The sequence below is a fragment of the Coffea eugenioides genome, chromosome 2 (genome assembly GCF_003713205.1).
Source record: "Coffea eugenioides isolate CCC68of chromosome 2, Ceug_1.0, whole genome shotgun sequence".
Lineage (NCBI taxonomy): Eukaryota > Viridiplantae > Streptophyta > Magnoliopsida > Gentianales > Rubiaceae > Coffea > Coffea eugenioides.
This window is the reverse complement of record NC_040036.1, coordinates 75,411,542-75,426,196: the sequence shown is the minus strand read 5'-3', so window position 1 is coordinate 75,426,196 and position 14,655 is coordinate 75,411,542. Positions and strand designations below refer to the sequence as shown.

At 35.8% G+C, this 14,655-nt stretch overlaps 3 protein-coding genes across 4 annotated transcripts; 1 reads left to right on the top strand and 2 right to left on the bottom strand.

Annotated features, from left to right (window-relative positions):
* The first annotated feature begins 64 nt into the window (after positions 1 to 64).
* Positions 65 to 2,062, top strand: LOC113761438 (psbP domain-containing protein 1, chloroplastic-like). Its single transcript, XM_027304424.1, has 3 exons — positions 65 to 391; positions 940 to 1,371; positions 1,540 to 2,062. Exons 1-3 carry the CDS (start codon positions 233 to 235, stop codon positions 1,759 to 1,761), a joined length of 813 nt encoding a protein of 270 aa, XP_027160225.1. The 5' UTR covers positions 65 to 232; the 3' UTR covers positions 1,762 to 2,062.
* An 89-nt stretch (positions 2,063 to 2,151) lies between these two features.
* On the bottom strand, positions 2,152 to 6,790 carry LOC113761436 (AP-3 complex subunit mu-like). Of its 2 annotated transcripts, XM_027304420.1 has the most exons (8): positions 6,670 to 6,790; positions 6,281 to 6,380; positions 5,699 to 5,809; positions 5,380 to 5,469; positions 4,375 to 4,622; positions 3,382 to 3,591; positions 2,807 to 3,014; positions 2,152 to 2,671 (listed from the first exon to the last, which is right to left on the bottom strand). In XM_027304420.1, exons 1-8 carry the CDS (start codon positions 6,702 to 6,704, stop codon positions 2,426 to 2,428), a joined length of 1,248 nt encoding a protein of 415 aa, XP_027160221.1. In that variant the 5' UTR covers positions 6,705 to 6,790; the 3' UTR covers positions 2,152 to 2,425. The 2 variants fall into 2 exon arrangements, with proteins under 2 accessions (XP_027160221.1, XP_027160222.1); XM_027304421.1 differs by lacking the exon at positions 5,699 to 5,809.
* A 1,918-nt stretch (positions 6,791 to 8,708) lies between these two features.
* Positions 8,709 to 12,966, bottom strand: LOC113761433 (Golgi apparatus membrane protein-like protein ECHIDNA). The gene is made up of 6 exons (XM_027304418.1): positions 12,851 to 12,966; positions 11,025 to 11,081; positions 10,730 to 10,933; positions 10,575 to 10,634; positions 10,125 to 10,251; positions 8,709 to 9,035 (listed from the first exon to the last, which is right to left on the bottom strand). Exons 1-6 carry the CDS (start codon positions 12,863 to 12,865, stop codon positions 8,947 to 8,949), a joined length of 552 nt encoding a protein of 183 aa, XP_027160219.1. The 5' UTR covers positions 12,866 to 12,966; the 3' UTR covers positions 8,709 to 8,946.
* Positions 12,967 to 14,655: the final 1,689 nt, after the last annotated feature.

Here is a 14,655-nt window from a genome sequence, read left to right as displayed (position 1 = left end):
TATATCCACAATTTCCATGACAACCCAATACCCTTCTCGAACGGTGGTAAACTATAACCAGACCTCCCACAAAAATAAAAGGTATAAACAAGTAAAAGATAGAAAGAATCCAAAATAACATACTCCCTATCCTTTTCCTACACATCTTTGCAAAACCAGAATGGCTCCTTAGCCAAATCCCAAGAACCCAACAACTACCCCAAACCCTCCACCCTCCACCCGTAAAAGCAAAATGGCCAGTGTCCTCGGACAGATGCGTCCCGGATTCACAACGACGGTGGACAAGATGAAGCTGCTGAGCAGTCCCGCAAGTGGGCTTGTGATACCGCTCGGGCCTTTCTCGAGGATTAAACGTAGCCATGCCTTTGCTGTTTCTTGCAGACTATCGTCTGTAAGTCCTCTGAACCAAATTATCTGGTGCCAATTGTTCAATTCTTTTTTGGTTTTTGGGTCTTTTTTTTTCTTGTTCTAACATTTTGGAAATGAATTGTGCTTTTCTTTGCTTCTCCACATTGGTCTAGTTTGATTTCAGATTACTACCCTATCAAGAAATTGATTAAATCTCTCAATGAGGTTAAATACGTATAGTTTATTCTGAGCCGGTGTTACCCGTGTATCAGTTGGTTAATGAAAGATTTGCTCTTAAATGTAGATCAATCGTGTTCAAATATTTTGATAAAGTGATATTCGTGCTGGCAAACAGCATTCTTGATCTCAATTACCAAGAAAAGTGATCACTCATAGGAATTACCATTCATTATGATTTGAACTGAAACTATACCAATTTGCAAAAATTTTAGGAGTTTGTGTTTTTGGTTAAGTTTCATTTTCCTTGTTAAGTATTATCTAAAGCAACGCTTATGAATGTTTCCGCCCTGCACAATGATGACAATATGTATTTCTGTGGTTTCTTACAAGACATTTCTAATATATAACCAGAATAAAGATTTTGCAGTTCCAAGAAGAGGTGCAATCGCCTTTATCTTCTCAAGTTTCATCCTCTCACACCCTGATTTGCGTGATGCTGCATTTGCTCAATCTGTTGGATTCAGGGAATACGTAGATACCTTTGATGGCTATTCGTTAAAGTACCCTCAGAACTGGATTCAAGTCCGCGGTGCTGGTGCAGATATATTCTTCAGGGATCCTCTCGTTCTTGATGAGAATTTGTCAGTGGAGATCTCCTCTCCTTCATCTTCCAGATACAAGAGTGTAGAAGATTTAGGCCCACCTGAAGAAGCCGGAAAGAAAGTTCTCCGGCAATACTTGACCGAGTTTATGTCTACTAGACTTGGAGTCAGACGTGAGTCGAGGATTCTTACTACTACTTCAAGAACAGCTGATGATGGAAAGTTGTACTATCAAGTCGAGGTCAGGTCTTCAAACAAGCTTCTGTTTCGATAGCATATCTTATCAAAGCTTAGATGTTCTAATGATCGTTTCATGATACAAATGTAATATAGTTTTATGCGAGATTCTTCACTGCATTACAGGGATTTTGTATCTTTTGCGCTGATTTTTTGTGTTTTGTGCTATCAGGTGAACATCAAATCATATGCGAACAACAATGAGTTGGCAGTTATGCCACAGGACAGAGTAGCCCGTCTGGAATGGGATAGGCGGTACCTCTCAGTTCTTGGAGTTGAAAACAACCGTTTATATGAACTAAGATTACAAACACCTGAAAAGGTGTTTGCAGAAGAAGAAAATGACATTCGTGAAGTCATGGATTCCTTTAGAGTAAACAAAGTGGTGGCTTAGATCTGCCTGCCTTCAAGAGTTTTGTACTGTTTGTTAGATGATTCGGGCATCAGAATACTGTTCTATGATTCATTTCACCTTTTTGGCTTCTAATTCCGACAGGATGTTGTTAGCTTCTCCTATCAGGATGTTAGTTTGGTGTTTGTTTGTCGTTTGCTGATCAGTAACTCCAGCTGAGTACTAGCAAAATTTTCCAGCAATATTCTTTCTCATCTGAAAGTTATTGGTTTGGAAGTAAATTGTAGTAATTCTGCAATGATTTTAATTTTCTATTGAAATCAATTTCATTGTATTATGTTATCTGATGCTCTTTCAGAAGAATTACATAGTATCATTTTCTCTCTCATGCTACAGATTTAACAAGAATGGCAAATATAGTAATGCAAGATGGAAAAGAACGAACTGGAATATGTAATTTTAGGGTTGGTACCAGCTACAAGTGTGCTACAAGATGGCATTCTTCTCCTTTTTGTCATCATACGGCATTCTCAATATACAGTGTCAATGGAAAAAATGACAAAAGTAAGAAATCATCCCCCAGAAACCCCAAAAACCTCAAAAAAGAAGACAAAAATCCCACGGTGCATCATTGTTTGGAAATGAATTGGAGTTCAATCTGGTAGGTTTTAGATAGCTTGAAGCAGCCAGGACACGGAGACTCGGATTATGACCTTACCTGATATTCTCCTGCCCTAGTGAGACCTCGAAAACCTTTGTAAGGGCGTGAGGGTAGATTCTTAAAGTCCAACTTATCTATTTGTAGGCCAGAGAGGGCAGTGCCCATAACCCTGAAGCCCACTTGAAAGGTTGGGAACACAGGTAGCCGCTCCAAACCAGCCGCAAGCACCAATGTCCCAGACAGTGAAGGAGCTTTATCTTTTGGCAGTCGCCCAATTGACCAAGAGCAAGTCTGCATCAGAGAAGTCAAGAATGAATTACCAATAGGTCCAATATGAATCAGAACAGAACCTAAGAAACAATCATAAAAATGGGAGAAAAGCAATTAACTAAAGGGGTGACATACATGATCAAAGAACATTAGTACCTTATTAGCAAGGATGTTCACTGTTCCATGATTTGGTGTAAGATTAGCTGACAAAACGCAAGGAGGCAGTTGAAATTCCACTGTTATGGAATCAATAGGCTTTCGTGGATCATTTTTTATCCCAACTAAAACACTGATACGACATATTCCAGAGTCTGAGCTCAACTGGGGCTTCACATATATTGGAATATTCTTCAACTTCTTAACCCTACAAAGGTTAAATGAAAAGTTTAACCAAGCATACAAAACTCACATTGCATCACTATGTTGCAGTCGAAAATTTTTAGCCTCTCTAAGCATCCAACGTTTATTGGTGTACTCTGTTTTCCTACTTTTTGGCCGTTACATACTTTTGACTCAGGGAGTAAATGACCACAGCAGCATAAACCAAAAAATGCAAAATAATTGCAAATGAGCATTACGTTTAGAATGCATATTCACACGGATGCATACTGTTTGTACTTTTATCTCAAGGGCAGTTTAACAGTGAATGCTGAACAACATAAACTGCAAGTTTCCCATCTCCAGCTAATCATGAAGGCATCACATGGTAAAACTATTCTCCTTTCAACTACCTGTAACTCATGAGCTTAAATTGCCCATCTGGTGGGACGAATGACAAAATTTGCTGAGATTCCCATGGACGAAGTCGGACACAGGGATGAAACCTCACATCATTCAAGATGGAGGCATTTGCAAATGAGAGGGTAAGATCAGGCAGACCAGAAAGATGAGAATTAACTTGAACTTCACCATAAATCTCACATTTCACCAGAGTTCCATCCCTGGGCAGCACAAATCAAGAGAAAATCAGAAAGTGATACAACTATTGCAGCACGCTTCAAAGAAAAGATAATTAGTGTTGAACTATGACTGTTCAACTCTTTTGAAACAATGCCGCATTCCCCATCATGATCAAATCACATGGAAAAATCAACACTACAGGAAGTATCATATCTAAGAGATGTCAATGAGAAAGGCAAAGCAATTTAGTTGACTGCAAGAGAAGGAAAAGTGGCATAGAAAAAAAAAAAAAACAAAGGAAAACCAACAGGGGTAAAAAGTATGTAATGTCACTATCAGCTATATCACGGCAAGCAAACCTTATGGTTCCAAATTCAAGAGATTCAATATTTTGGCATATAAATATTCTCTCAAACTCTCAGGAAAGTAACTTGGATGGTGCAGACTCACACCATTTACACGGAGTCTAAAAAAGTTGCCAACTCTGTATATGGTTATTTCCATTGGCTTCAAAAGAACTTAAGGTTTAAAAATATAAAACATTGACAAAAGTCAAAAAGCCAATACCATAAAAGTTTAATTGTGGGATAACATTTGTACAAGTTATAGTCGTTTCAATGAGTCTACTTTGCCTAAAATGAATAGCTTAGTTTGTCATGGTTCATGCTTTCAAAGCTTTCTTAGCTTAATTCATAACTTCTTGTATATTGAGTGTTAGAAAAGGGACCACAAGGCTGGGTGACATATTAAAATAATATATTTTCCATAATCAGGTATGAGAGAGAGAGAGAGAGAGAACAATGGGGGTAAAAGGTTGGTCATACCTGCTTATAATTGCATCCATTTCTTCAACAAGATCAACATAAACCTCATTGCTGGTATTCTTTGGGTCCATTTTCCGCCACGGAACACAAGAGGCTGTCGCAACAGGAAGCGTATTGCTTACATTTGAGCTGGTACCAGTCACAACACTCAGCACTTTGCTAACAATATTTGGAGGTGCTATCATTTCTCGCAAAATATTAGGTTCTGTTGTAAGAGGAAAGCCATTATCAATCATCTCATCTAGAAGCTGCAAGTTGCAACCACTGATCATTAGTTTGGCCAATTTAATTTCTACCAAAGCAAAACTATTAAAGGGACTGACCCAATTTAAACAAGAAATAAAACATAAAAAACTATTTGAGGAAATAAAATTTGAAAAAGACTCCAACACAAAGTCAAAAAGAGGTATGCTCCTTATGGTTCATGCAGTGTAAGTGCTCGATTTTCAGTAAGTAATTCCAGAGAAGCATCCAGAAATCTGTAAGCTCAAGGCTTTCCTAACTAGAAAAGTCTGAAAAGAGACCCGTGCTTGATATCTATAAGAACGTCTCTTAAATTTCATCAAGTCCAGCCCACCCTCAGATAACGAAGATAGCAAAAGAAAGAAAGACTAAGGTGAGGATGCAACTGTTTTCCTAATATCTGCTTCGCTGCAAATGCCACAAGGAGAAACCAAATTTCTGCAGAATGAGTTAATGTCCACGAGACCAGATTATACATTTTTCAGATAAATTTGCAAACAAAATTAAATAACACCACACTTTTTTAAGCCTAATACTATATGTGCAAGTGAGCATGCCACAGGTTTTGATTACCTATCATATGCTCCATAATACTACAGAAGCAAGAAGTGCAGTTACAACTTACAATTAACCACAAACAGCAAATTACTCCATTATACTGCAATTTAACTTCCATTATTGATAGCATGCACAACCAGAGAAGAAAACTTAACATCAATACCAGCATTCTGTTACAAAAATAAGGAGAAGAGGACTAAATACCTCATAAACGATAACAAAATTGTCCTTTATCAAGTCTTCATTCAGACCTCCAAGATAATCTGAAAGTACATCAGCGACTCTGCAAAGGAACTAAACATTAAATAGTCAAAGGGGTAATCTGATCCCGTTTTACAATGCATACATGACAAAACTCCAGAAAATGATCCATGCAGTAGTTTTTCTATTTGAAACATCCCTGCCAGCTCAAGTTGCAAGTATGGCAACATTTCCACGATATATCTTCTAGCAATGAATGAATTAATCAAAACAGTAGATGTAAATTTTAAAAAGCATGAGGGTGCAGTCCCTCAAAGCTCACCTCAGTTGCCATCAAAGGTGGCATTTCAACTTGGGTGCATGCCAAGAATGTGATACCTTCCCGAAAAACTTGGAAAATGTAATGTGTTGGCGAAGCAATTACAGGCATAAACTACAACATTCATCAAGAAAAGAGATCAAAGTGAGGCCTTAATTGAATCAACAAGCCCCAGGTGGGGAAAGAAGTAGGAATGATGGCGAAGATGGTGAGAATTAAACCTTTCTTCTAAGGCTAGGAACAAACATCCATAATCCATTCTCACCAATTGCACACACTTAACAGAACAAGACCATTAAACTTTCAACCCATCTATCAAACTGGAAAAATTCAAACTGCTGAATTGGCGCATGCCAAATGGTACCCATTCATGGAACTATATAGTACTATGTAGTACTTGGACAAAGTTAAATGGGTAATGTAAGGAATAAGAATGGTAGGGTTTGGCACATGCCGAACTTGGAACTTCAGGACTCCTTAAACTGATCATTGGACAAACATAACCCTTATCTTAAACATTTAGTGCCACTAACAATCATTTAAAAATTAAAAGATTGAGCAGCAGAAGGATGGATGGATGGATACCTTAAAAGAGTCACCTTGAGCAATTGATTGCTCCCAAAACCAAGCACATATGGACCGATCAACCCGGTGCCCAGTGAGCTGTTTCTCAAGCAATACCTCACTGGATGTAGTTACATATTTCACAGTCATTCAATGTGAAAAAGAAATTAAAAAAAAAAAAACTACTCCTTCATTTAATCAAGTGCTCGATGAATTCTCGCACCTATACGGATTTAATCTTTACATACTTAAAGAAAGCTCACTTATTTCTTAAATTTTACACAAAAGGATAAGAACCCAGATAAGAAACCATATGAGTAATCGAGCAGGGAATTGTCAATTTAAAAAACATTACAGAAATTAAAACTTGAGAATTCAATTGGGTTATAAATAAAAGATATGAAACGTACCCAGAATCCGAAAGAAGAAATATGCACTGCAACATCTCCTTTTTCTTTGGCTTTTGCTTTGTCCTTAGTGATGAGGCTTTCGGATGTAATGCTACAATTCAGCTACAAATCACAACTGCCATCCAGCGGGTCTCAACTGTCAGCCCCTTCTTGATCTTGTTTCCATTTTAACAGTGGTTAATTTAGCTTTGGTGATTAATTATTTTAGTCCCTGAATTTAATATTAATGTAATTTTGTCCCAAATTTTTCAGAAATTGTACTACAACCCGAATCTTTTTGTAAATCAAACCACTCATTTTTATAACTTGCCTGTAGTTCCCTTTCAAACCGGGATTGGAGTGAATTTTCAATTTTTTTCACGGAGAACCATGGATGACCAGCATTAAAATCAATGCATAAACATATTTCTTCATTGTGTGTTGTAACTTATGATCAATCAAGTAACTATTTAGAGTGTTATTATTTCCACTCCAGCACAAATAAAATTGATGATTACAAGGCTATTTGTACCGCTTGTTATTGGCTTAATAAAAAAATTGATAATGTTTCGGAAATGAAATTTGAAAATTTAGAGCTTATTTGTTTTGGATTGCGGTGCTTTTAGCTTTAGAAAAAGGGGTAATAAAAGCACTTTTTAAGTGTTTAGGGGACATATTGTTTTGTAATTTTAGGATTAGAACTTTTAGCTTCAAAAACACTTTTAGCATAGTTTGAAAATTAGTGTTTTTAGACTCTTTTTTTTTCAAGAGATTAAAAACAAACTTTGATAATATTATCATAAACTTTGAAATGAATAAAGAAATAGCGCATTTTTTGATAATATAATCATAAATTTTGAACTGAATAAAGCAATAAGTACATTTAAAAAATTCGAAATTACACATTATCTAATACAGTAAGTATTTATGCATAAGTGTGACCAAACAAGATGATTAAGCATTTAATTAATACTTTTATCAAAAACTCTACTAAGTGAAGTGTTATTCAACAAGTCACCATAATTCCAAACGATCACTTAGTGTGCAATTTAAAACCTTGTTTTGTATTGACACCAAAAATGCTTTGAAAGACCAAATTTGCGAGTTTTGTGTTATATTTCCACTAAAATTTTTCCTTGTAAATAAATATAATATTGCACTATTATTTGCGTTCACTTGACCTAATTACTAACATCTAGTGTAAACTTTGATTAGACGCTCTTTATTTTATTAGCTTAATCAGAAAGAGGCAAAGATTTTATTCAAAAATAAAAAAAACCTTTTTGAGGTATGAATTTTTTAAAGTTTGGAGGGAGTACTTTTAAGGCAATATTTTTTGAGAATAATATTCTATATACAAACAATGTATAAACTATCGTTATTGGATACATGACAACTTATCTAAATTTAAATTTGATATTCAAATTTTACGCACATGTCATATTTCCAACTGTAATTGTGTATACTTATCAATGTATATAAAATTTAACTATATTTTTTGGAAAGAGCTTATCAAAATTGTGAAATTTGCCATCGATCAAATCAAAATGCCATACTAATGACATTCAATTAAAAAAAAAAAAATTTCAAACTCCAGTCTTACCAAATAGGTTAATATTTCTTGTTTTTTGGTAATGTTTGTTAGCTAATAGCTATGATTTGTTTGTATTCGTCCATTTATATTCACCCCATTATTATGAGTTTCAAATGTAATCTTCTACTCTTGTACTTTTATTTTTAAAAAAGAAAGTTGAAAATGTTGAGACAACCCAACAAATTTGTTCAAAAGACCAAGACACACTTTCGGGGGCTCAATTGATATAATTATATATATCTTAAAGTACTAAACTATAATGAAAACATTTCAAAACTTCTAGCATTTTTGCATATCCCAGAGGATTAAATTCGAACTAAATGATCTGCTCATCCTCACTCGTCAGATCTGAAAAAATGCCTGAAGGACACGAGTCCAAAATTCCTAATCCATCCAATTGCATGTCTATCATATCCACATATGTTCGTTATGAGGAGAGTCAGAGGAAAGAAAGCTGGAACCAGCATAATGAAAGAACGAATCAATTGGATTTCAAAATGAAACTAGATTATCAAATCCTTTGGTATTCAACATCTACAAGGCCTTTCAAAAACAAAAAGCAATAGTAAGTTCTCTCATGTGCTCTCATATCTATGTAGAAGTGTGAAAGAAACAGATATCTAATACAGTAATGCACTATGATGCAACAAGACCAACTGTTAAGGCTTCTCAGGCATTGTATTCCTCTGTCAGTGACGAGCAAGTCAAACAACACTAAATGCCGACTGTATTGTAGATGTTACTCGAGAAGCCAGGGTCTGGGTGGCAAACGCTTCAAGCTGCTTCCTGGCATCTGAAAGATACAGGAAACACATTTGATGATCCCGCGAAAAAGGTAAACGCTTATCGACATATTTTCTGTGTGTGTGTATGTGCGTATGTTGGCATGCAGGTTTTAGCAGGGAACATGTAAAGGCATGTCAGTAGCTCAGTAGAATCTTTAAAAATTGACTTGGAAAAAATGGTGCAAAACACCAGAAAATTTTCTTAAACCCCAGAGCTACATGGCTACCAGTTACATAACCTAACCAATGGGGAGAAGAACACTTGAAATGCTCCAGCCAAAGTGTCTGGTTATTAAGATTACTAAGTTACAAAATCATGGATCTTATTATAAAAGCAATAGATTCACAATCCCATAAATGTAATGCTCATGCCAAAACATTTCAGAATGAATATAGAAATGCAGGCAGCAAACTATTCATTCGTTTAGAGACACAACTTCACGTACAGTCAGTCAAACGGTGTTTAGCAAAGACTGCCTGCCATCATCATTTGCCAAATTTCAGTTTAAGAAATTGATTCATGAACACTCGTCAATCTACCAGAGAATATTATGAAATCTTTGAGAAAACACCATTGACTCTGTCACATCAATTACATATTGGACAACATAAAATCTGTTCAGCAACGACAATGTCCTAATCTCAAGTAGAATTACAGACCTGTATACGTTGATGTCAACCGGGAAAGGACAGTAGTTTCTAAAATTCTAATATGTTCTAATCCATCAATTTCTCTTTGTTAGATGAACTTAAATTATAATTATCTTCAGATAGCATCGGTCTTCGAAATACAGATAATTGAACTTCTCCATAAGTAACTGAATCATATTAATTTACTTCAGGGCAGCACGACACACCACTAATGAAACAATTTTAATCAGTTTATGTTTTCTTGCTGAGGTAGCAACATGAATATTTGTGACAATTTCTCCAAGTAAAGTTCCTTTTCATTCCTATTTCTTTTCAGCTTGAGAATTAAAGACAAGCATACAGGGAGGTGTCAGGAGCATATTTTAAACAAGTACAGAAAATGCATACAGAGTAAACAACACATCTGATTTTCAGATAGAAAATCTTTTTCAAGGTACCAAAGTTACCTTTACGGCATCTAGTGAAGCCAACAATATTGGCAATGCTGAGAGTCAAGCAGACTCCAACGACAAGGAGATAATCAGCTTGAAACCTTATGAGGGAAAATATTCCAAGGAAGATCCAAGCAACCGCCTGCAGAAAAGAGAATGATCCTTCAGGTTTTTACACAGATTCAGCTATAAACTGCTTATGGGATCCAGTTTAAAGACTCTTGACCATTGAACTAACCTATACCTCAATCTGCCTCAAAGTCCACTGACATTCCACACATCATACTGATACGGTCTAAACTTTTTACTTTTGTAGCATGTTCCATGGTTTGTCAGTTGGTCTTACCTTTCTAATATTAAGCTAATACAAGGCATCTAGGTTTATTTGGGATACTTATAGAACTTTTCACTCCTGCAGAATGATTTATCAGAGAATGTTGCTGTCAAGGAAAAATATTTGCTTACAGTGAGATATAAGGTCCACCAGAACAGCCATGAATCCTTCTGGTTGATCCGAGCCATTGACTACAAGATATGAAAAATAAGCTGGCATGTTACACAAGCTTTGACGAATCAGTAGTCAAGAAAGTGCATAACGAGTACGTAGAAAACACACCCACCTCCTGGTCAAGGCATTCAAATCTCCAAACACTCTCACCCTCATCATTGATTTCATTCCACCACCTTAAACCTACTAGGATTCTCCCACTCACATTTTTGACCACCCAAAAATCAAGGGCACCAAGAAGTACGGTAATCACGAAAATGATGACAAAACTGTTGACAAATAAGGCTGAAAGTATGTAAAATGCCAAAGCTGCAGCCTGTCAAGTGAAAGCAACATAGAAAGGTTTATAGCTTTTCTTAAATAAGGAAACAAGATGAAGCATTATCAGATAAATAAACTCACTGTACCTTGAATAGAACATGGAAGAAGCAAATCCTTGGGTGAGCATAATTCTCCCCTGCAGGCTGATCACAGAAAATAATGAATTTCAAACAACATTTAACATCTTTTCTCAGCTTTTAGCTTTTCTTTCTTATTGTCCTTTCACTTGGGAAGAAAGTTTTTTTATTTTTTTTTTGGGGGGGGGGGGGAAGGAGGGGGGGGGAGAAGGGGAGATGATAGGTTGGTTTGGGAATAATCCAAGTGCAAGTCAAAATTCCATTTCTAACAATTGAGAAAATCATGCTTCTCACACTGCAATCTCCAAACTGCTTTTCGAGAACATGAGACCATATTAACTGCAGCAAAATCAGTATGACAATCTAAACTAGAAGCAAATGCTAGTAATACTCAGACTTTTGATCCGTTCATACATTGTTGCTCCAACCATCACAATTTGCCAGACATTGGTGAGAAGTCTTCACTATAAAGCCCCATTAGACACATAAGCACCATCCATGACATGGGCACTAAACCTCCACCTCTTGTGCATGCAGACTCCATATGCATTGAACTTGACATACATTGCCAAGGAGCGTGTACTTTTTCTCTAATTAATTTGTCCAGGCAACTAATTCCAGTAAATGTTACAAGTAAATAAGGGGTAGATTTAAAGGTTGTACTCCATCACTCCCAAATGCAAAACATGGTATGTCAAGACAATGGCCAGTGTTCTCTCATTTAAATTAACCTCAATTTCATCTTCCTTTAGGTGACTTTTCCAGTAAGTGTTCCTCCTACCTTCTACCACAAATTGTACACCAATGAAAACACTTTGCCGTCCGTTCCTCCCACTCTCCAAAACTATTTTTCCCAGCATACTATCTAAATTGCCATGTATTCTAGAGTAAATCTGCAATTACTTAACAAAATCTAGAAACCATGCATTTCCAAGACAAAGGACAACCACATGAATCTCAAAGAATAACACACACAAACATAATATCACCAGTTAATCATTCACAAGAGCATACACTCTTCGAGAGGGGGGAGGGGGGAGACTCGGTTCTCTTGTTCAAAATTGAAATTAAGCCATAGAAAAAGCAAATGAATCTTGCTTTGAGCTAAGTAACAGGACCTACAATTGGGTTATGACTACATCAGAAAACTATACTTGCTTGCTAAGTGTCTGATAACCCATGCTAAGTGTCTGATAACCCAGATAGGCTCTATGTAAGAGATCGACATTAGCCATTAGCCAAGGATACTGAAAAATATGATTAACTACAATAACCTCGCCCAAAATGCAGTACCCAAATGTGTCATGCGTATACTGAGCAACGTGGATTTTGTAAAGAAACTCTACAAAAACCTGTCTGCATTTCATCATGAATAAGAAAAAATTCTGCAACAATTACTTTGACAAAAACGGATTTTTTCTATTTCACAATTCCTAAATTCCGTCCTACCACTTCGTCCCACCAATTGAGCCTCACTTCCCTCACTTAGGTCCAGGAACCGATAAACCCAGACTTTCGAATCGAGAAAAACAACCAAAAATTCTAATATGAAGCTAAGTCAGGTGTAATATCGGTATCAATTAGCTCAAAATTTTCAGTTCAGTTGGCAGATCTATGACAAAGAAGGCCAAAATATAAGTGATTAGCAGGAAAACAGATGACTATAGTTGTTACCATCAATCAATCATTAGGATTTCAAATAATAAATTGATGATGCTGCTCCAAATATAGCCAAACCCAGATCAGAATACATACATATGTTATTGAAATTTCATGAACAATATACAAAAAAGGATGATAAATGAGAAAGAGAAGGAAAAAATAATTAAACTTACGGGGCTTAGATCCATCTGGAGAATTTGACCTGAAAAGGGCTACTTCTTTTTCTATTTTCTCCCCCTTCTTGTCAAATTGGACGAGTATAGAGGGGTTCCATTCAAGCTGATGTCGCGAGCCTTCTGCGTGTTTTGTTGGTTGCGTTTCCTGACTTCTAAAATGTCAAAAAAAGTCCATACAAATATGAGGTATTTTGAAACGACCCCGATGTTGCTTTGCCCTTAAGATTTGAGCTTAAGATTTGAAATGCCAAGACCCCTTCTTATGTCTATTTAGGCACTCAATTAAATTTCATTTGTGGATCAATTAAGCCTTTTCAGTGGTTGGCAAAATAATTTTATTGACTACATTTTATTGTTATTTTCTTGAACTTGTAAGAGTTATTAGTTATTGGATCATTTTATTATCACTTTTTTTATTTATAATATATGTCACAGTAATATAAGGAAATGCTCCTCCGAGGTAAAAAGTATTGACAAAATAAATACATTATATTAATAATTAATATTTTATGACAAGTTAATAGTCACAAGAATGTAAGAGGTAGAGTGGCTTTGCCGTCATGATTCTTTAAGATTCAACATTTTTGTCGCTCTGATTCGTAAAATAATAATAACATCAATAATAACATTAGAACTTAGACAATCACACATGCGATAAATTTCATGTGAAGTACTCAACTGTTTGGAGTTCTCATATTTTGAAAAATAAGTTTTCAATATATAATGATCTAGTAATATACTTTCAAAAACACTTTCAAAACTAACTATTCATACACATTTCAAATACAACTAACAAAAAAATAAACAACAAATAATAAAAAATAACCTACCACCCACCTCTCTCTCTCTCTCTCTCCCTCCTTCTTCTTTCTCCCCTCCCTATCAGGCTATCACGACTTTTGCCCACAACTTTTCGGTTGCTTTGAGTTTGAGGTCACAACTTCTAGCCGTGACTAGATCTGGTTGCTATCGAGAGGTCGCGGGGAAAGTCGGGGGGGGGGGGAAGGGAAAGGGAAAAAAGAGGAGGAAAAAGGAAAAGGAGGAAGAGGAAGGAGGAATAAGGGGGAGAAAGAGAGGGGGAGGAGAGTGGAAGAGGAAAAACGAGGAAGGAGTGGGAGGAGAGAGGAGGAGGAAAGAAGAGGAGAGAAAGGGTGGTGACGGTGGTTGGTGATAGCGGTGGGTGATGGTGGTGATGATTTTTTTTTCATTTTTAGAAAATATCACAACAACATTTAAAATTGAAAAAACACCCCAATAAACAACTACAATTACAATTTTTTCATATATATATATATATTGTTATAGTATAGTTTTTGAAAAACACCCCAAAAAATATTAATCCAAACGAATGTCAATCAGCTAGTGTACCATTGGGAAAAAAAAAAAAAGCTAGTGTACCAAGTTGTAGGTTATGGATTTTACTGTGCTTTTCTTCATTTGCCACTATAATAAGATATGCACATTTTCTTCATTTTTTAAATTTGGGAAAATAGTTCATGCATTTTAGAGAAAAAATTAATCTATTCTAGTTGTAACTAGGGTTGTAAACAAATCGAATCCTTAACGAACAGTTCGGACTCGATTCGTTAAGGGCTCGAATCAAATTTGATTTTCAATGAACTCAATCTCGAATTCAACAAAGAATTAAGATTCGTTTATAGTATCTAATCGAGTTCAAACTTGTAGATATTCAACTTGTTGAGGCTTAATTCGATTTGAATAATTTTTAATATTTTTTATTTAAAAAATTTATTAATGTTTTATATAGAGTTATGTATTTATTATTTTATTATATAGATATT